The sequence below is a fragment of the Cebus imitator genome, unplaced genomic scaffold (assembly GCF_001604975.1).
Source record: "Cebus imitator isolate Cc_AM_T3 unplaced genomic scaffold, Cebus_imitator-1.0 Scaffold420, whole genome shotgun sequence".
NCBI lineage: Eukaryota > Metazoa > Chordata > Mammalia > Primates > Cebidae > Cebus > Cebus imitator.
Genome location: NW_016107735.1, coordinates 882,600 through 888,198, shown reverse-complemented (window position 1 = coordinate 888,198; position 5,599 = coordinate 882,600). Strand labels below are relative to the sequence as shown.

Below are 5,599 nucleotides of genomic sequence, written 5' to 3'. Positions count from 1 at the left end.
GAGTTGAGATCACATCACTGCACTCCAGTCTGAAAAAAAAAAAAAAAAAAAAAAAAAAAAAAAAAAAAAAAGAAAGAAAAGAAAAGAAAAGAAAAAGAAATATACCAGGAGTCTCAAATATGGGAGGGATCTGGGCCTTTCTTCACTTCAGGGAGGCCCTGTTGAATTTAAACATCACCTCTGCAGCCACTCTGCTAAGGCTTGGGGGCAGCCTGCCCAGCCTTCCTACAGAGGCAGCCCAGTTCCCAGGTCACCCCCAGGCTCAGCTGCCCAGTGAAGCAACTGAAAGCCAAGGTCATGGGACCTTTCCCTCTCCAACCTCACATCCCAACCCCCCACACCCCTCAGGCTGTGACTAGTCCATAAGCTTTTTAGACCTCACCTAGGCTGGCTGGGCACAGGCAGATAGATGGTGAAAGACCAGGCAGGCTCCAGGAAGGAAACTGGCCAGCCCAGCCGCCAAGACAGGCGTGGGAGAGGCAGAGGGGGATGTGTGGGCCTGGCATCAGAGAGTTGCTGGGGATTAGGGCCGAAGTTTGCAAAATCCAGCTGTAAATGGAGCAGGGGTTCCCCGAAGAAGCCCTGGGTTCCGTAGAAGAGAGTCAGCTTCTTGGGAAGGAGCAAGAGCCGGAAAAGAGCAAGACTGCGGCTCTCTGGGAGGGCAGGGAGCTTCATGACTCATCGCCTGGTCCTGCTGACTCTTATCGGCACAGGGCTGGGTAGCAGAGGGTCTGGTTGCAGTCCCGGAGGAGGTCCTAGGCTGGCAAAGACAATCTAGCATGTTGGGACATAGGCAAGGTGCTGCGGAGGCACTTAGAAGGGTATAATCCAGCATCAAAGGAGTCTTGGCCGGCTTCACAGAGGAGGTGACATCATCCAAAAGATGAATGGAACTGGCCAGGAAGCAGCTGGGTGGGAGGGAGGGAAGCACTCTGAGCACAGGAAGAAGCAGAGCAGAAGTACGGAAGTGTCTGCAAGGTGCTGGCGGTGCCTACACCCAGTGAGCACTCTATAAATTGGAGGCGTTATCTCTGTGCTCGATTAATACCGTCATTAGCACTATTAACCTGGACACATCACTTAATATTTTTACTGTCTTAAAGGTAGTTACTACAGCGAATAAATGCTTAACATCCCTGAGCTCTTCTCAGCTGTAAAAGGGACTGTTGTGGGATTAGGGGAACAGCCAGCACTGCACTCAGCTGGAGTGACAGCGAGCATGTGAGGTGCCCGGCGTGGTATGTGAGCTGGCACGAGGCAGGGGACCTTGTGTTTCCTCTCTCCTCAGGCTGCCAAGCTCCTGGAGCTGTGGTGCCTGGGGGGCACAGAGAAGGGGACACTTTGGGGTCTTCAAAGATGACCAGCCAATAAAGCAGGAACATGGCTAGGCAAGGGCAAGCCCAAAGGAACAGCCTAAGGGCCCAGCTAAAAACGCATTCACCGGCCTCACTGGGGTCTTTGGTGGTTTGCCAAACAAGCAGGTGTGGATGGGGAGATGGACTTTTTGAAATATACCAGGAGTCTCAGACATGAGAGGGATTTGGCCCTTTCACAGGACACATGCCTATGATGTGGTAGAGGGAATGTAAGAAAGGACTGGCACACAGCCTTGGAGAGAGCTACGTGAGTTCTAGCTCCAGCAGTCCCCGGAACCTGAGCAAGTGACTTCATCTTTCGGAATCTGAACATCCATTTCCTCTGCTGTACAATTTCATTAAAATACATACAAGAATATCCAAAGCACAGTCTTTGTAATAGAAAAATAGTCCTAGAAACAACATCCAACAACAGGTGAAATGAGTTAAGTAACCTGGGGTATATTCATAAAATGGGACACTTTTCAGCTGTAAAATAAATTACAGGTATGCAGGCAATCAAAATGGATTTTTAAAAATATAATGTGGTATGAAAGAAGAGTCACATAATTATGGAATGATTCCGTTTACACAAAGTGAAAAATAGCAAAACTACACAATATCCTATTTAGGGATGCATACAAAAGTGATAAAACTATAAGAAAGGGGCCAGGTTCGGTGGCTTATGCCTATAATTCCAGCACTTTGGGAGGCCAATTCGGGTGGATCACAAGGTCATGAGTTCAAGACCATCCTGGCCAACATGGTGAAACCCCATCGCTACTAAAAATACAAATATTAGCTGGGTGTGGTGGCGTGTGCCTGTAATCCCAGCTACTTGGGAGGCTGAGGCAGGAGAACCTCTTGAACCCAGGAAGTCAAGACTGCAGTGAGCTGAGATTGCACCACTGCACTCCAGCCTGGCGACAGAGCAAGATTCCGTTCTCAAAAAAAAAAAAAAAAAAAACTACAAAGAAAAGCAAGAGAATGACTAGTACGATCAAAATTCAGGAAACCAGTTCTTCAGGATGTGGGGAGGAGGCTGTGATGGGGGCACCCAGAGGGCCTCAAGGTACTGGTACTGGTCTTTAAGTTAGGTAATGGATACATAGCCTTTTTATTATTACTATTATTCTTTAAGGTGTGCATGTATAGTTGTGTCTATGGCGTCTTTTACAATAAAAAAATTATTATAACACTAGCACTTATAGGACACATGCCTATGATGAGGTAGAGAGAATGTAAGACAGGAAAAAAAGCTCTGGTGGCATGCGGCCCTGTCCTCCAGCATGTGGGTTCTGTGTTCTCTCTCTCTCTCTCTCTCTCTCTCACACACACACACACACACACACACACACACACACACACTGGAAGCCAGGCTCCCCTCTGACCTTATTCACCCGTGGTTCACAAAATGGCAAATAATAGGAGCACTAGAATAGGAGTTCTGCATCCTGGTTCAAGTCTTTCCAGCTGGGGCAGTTTAGCCTTGCAGAATTTCTCAAGGGTAACATCAACAAAATGACCTGTCTGTAAGCTCATGAGTAGATACTGTAAAGTGCTCATGCGAGGGATCAGGCCTGACCTGGGAAACTAAAAGCATCTTCATGGAGCAGGGGTGCTCCTCCAGCGGGGGTAATCAGTGAGTTCTGCGGTGTTGGTGACAGTATTCCTGTGTGGACACTCACGTGGTGATTCGGGTAAATGGGATAAATGGCCCTCTTTTGCCTGGTTTTCTGCCTTGGCCATTGTGCATCTGCTGGCTGAATCTGCCTTTCGGTCCTGGTAAGGTAGAGATTTCATGAAAGGTGTACCTGGCCCTGTGGGTGGCCCACCTCTGTGTGACAGCTTCGAGCACAGTGTGTCTTGAGGGGCCCTGACTCCACTTGAAAAGTGCCTGTCTGGATGTACCTGTCTTTATAACTATGGCTCTGCCTCCAAGGTGCGTGGACCAACCTCTGTGTACCCGACTCACTCGATAGCGCACCTGGCGTAGCTTTATCAGGCAGGGTGTACCTGTCAAGTTCTTAGGTCCGAGGGTTCGCGTCTTTACCTGTCCTGGTAAAGTGCCGTCCGCACCTCAGTCAGTGAGTCCCCGACAGGTGCGTGTACCTGGTTCGGTCCGTGCTTATCTTGCGCGTACGAGCCGTTCAGTGTCCCGCTCGGAGTTCGTCGCTGCCCCGGCCTTGAGGCGGTGTCCCCAGGCCCCTGATCCCACCCCGTCGCGGGCCCCGCCCGGCGCACAGCGGCCCCGGGGGCAGGGCGGGGGCGGGGCCGGGGCGCGGGGGGCGGAGCAGGAAGGGGCGCGGAAGCTCCGCCCCGGGGCGGTCTCTAGGGGCGGCCCCGCCCCCTACCCGCTTCCGCGTCAGCGCCTCACCACCACCTGCCCTATAAAGGCACTGCTGGCCTTGCCCCCGGTACTTGGCCCCATGGAGACGCCGCTGACCGCGGGTGGCGCTCGGCGAGGTGAGGCGAGGCGGGGAGGGCGCGGGCCGCGGCGGAGAGCGCTCCTTCGGGGACCGAGCCGAGGGGAGGGGAGGGGCGGGGTCCTGTTCCCGCGGCCCGCCGGGCCTCAGGATCCCTCCAACTTAGCCCAAGTTGAGAGGGCCGGGGAAGAGCACCCGGGTCCGGATCGGGGGCCGAGCAAGCGCGGGTCTCAGGCTGGGACAGCCTCGGCGTCACCAGCTCCCGGCAGCCAACCAGAGTTTCCCAGCAACTTTTCTCCCCGCGGGTCACCCCGGAAACTTGCCCTCCCCGGCCCCGGCAGTCCGGCCACGGGCCTACGCTGCCTGGATCTAGGCTCCGAGTGCCTGACGGGTGGGCGAAAGAGATGGCCTCAGTGGGGAAGCCCCAGGATTCCATCTGAGAGCCCCGTCCCTGCCTTCTGGGTCCCCTGGGTTGGCGTGGGGGTGAGAGTGGGAGGTGGAATCAGACTAAGTTCCGATCCTCAGGCCAACAGCTAACATCTGGATGACCTTAAGCACGTTTTTAATGTCTGCCTCAGTTTCTCCCTTCATAGAAGGCGAGTGGGAATGCCTAGCTGGGAGGGCTTTTGAGAGGACAACCTGAGATAATCACACGATGTAGTGTGTAGTGCCACCAATCCCTCCTCCTGCTGGGTGTGGTGATGGGAGGGAGGGTGGGAGAGAGCGCTGTTCCCCATCCCTAACCCTCTTGGTTGTTCAGTAGGAGCTGTGGCAAGTGCCTTCCAGGAGTCTGAGGTATGAGTGGCCCCTGTGGAGAGAGGCCTGTGTCGGAAGCCAGCCCCGCCATGAGTCTGTGGGACTTTGAGGACAGCCACAGCCGTCAGGACACCCCCAGGCCGGCTCAAGAGCCGGCCGCTGAGGAGGCCTCGGCCTTGGAGCTGCAGATGAAGGTGGACTTCTTCCGGAAGCTGGGATATTCATCCACAGAGATCCACAGCGTCCTGCAGAAGCTGGGCATCCAGGCAGACACGAACACAGTGCTGGGCGAGCTGGTGAAACACGGGATGGCCACCGAGCGGGAGCGCCAGGTGTCACCAGATTCTTGCCCTCAGCCCCCTCTAGTCCCGCGGGGTGGGGGCACCCCTAAGGCTCCCAACCTGGAGCCTCCACTCCCAGAGGAGGACAAGGAGGGCAGTGACCTGAGACCAGTGGTCATCGATGGGAGCAATGTAGCCATGAGGTAAGTGTCGCTTCTGTGGCCAGAATACATGAGGTTCACGTCTCTGCTGTGACCAGGACATATAGAAGGATGACTGTCTCTGCAGCTCTGATGGGCTGGAAGGAGTGACTTCCTTCTTAGGGACTGGTCTGAGGGAGGGAAAGCCTTTTATGAGTCTTGCCCAGCGTCGTGCTGCTGGTGAGTGACAGAGGCAGGGATCCAGCCCAGTCCCCTCTGTTCGCAGAGCTCACCTTATGCTGCGGGTCCCTCCCTGGGGCTAGTACTGTGTCTCCGCTCCTCTCGGCAGGGCTGTGTAGGGAACCAGCTTGTGGGCGGCAGCCCACTCACCCCACTGAACCTGATCTCACCAGGTGGGTGTTGTGAGGATGGAGTGTGCAGATCCCGGAGAGGAGCAAGCATTCAGTAACCATAGTAGTGGTAGTAGCGGTAGTAGTGGTAGTAGGTGTGGTAGTACGTACTGGTAGTAGGTACTGGTAGTAGGTGGTGTAGGTAGTGGTAGTGGTAGTAGGTAATGTAGGTACTGGTAGTAGGTACTGGTAGTAGGTGGGGTAGTAGGTAGTGTAGGTAGTGGTAGTGGT

General features: G+C 54.3%; 1 protein-coding gene and 1 long non-coding RNA gene across 4 annotated transcripts in view; one reads left to right on the top strand and one right to left on the bottom strand.

Annotated features, from left to right (window-relative positions):
• LOC108290066 overlaps positions 1-3,606 on the bottom strand; it is a 19,767-nt gene extending 16,161 nt beyond the window's left edge. The window contains exon 1 of the long non-coding RNA XR_001819416.2: positions 2,756-3,606. This is a non-coding gene — a long non-coding RNA (uncharacterized LOC108290066). The remainder of the gene's footprint in view (positions 1-2,755) is intronic.
• A 125-nt stretch (positions 3,607-3,731) lies between these two features.
• Positions 3,732-5,599, top strand: part of ZC3H12A (zinc finger CCCH-type containing 12A) — a 10,659-nt gene continuing 8,791 nt past the window's right edge. The window contains exons 1-2 of one of the 3 annotated variants that reach the window (XM_017509764.2): positions 3,732-3,821; positions 4,542-5,021. In XM_017509764.2, the coding sequence (XP_017365253.1) occupies positions 4,579-5,021 (443 nt within the window). In that variant the 5' untranslated portion in view covers positions 3,732-3,821; positions 4,542-4,578. The remainder of the gene's footprint in view (positions 3,822-4,541; positions 5,022-5,599) is intronic. The other 2 variants (XM_017509763.2, XM_037731805.1) reach the window with 2 other exon arrangements.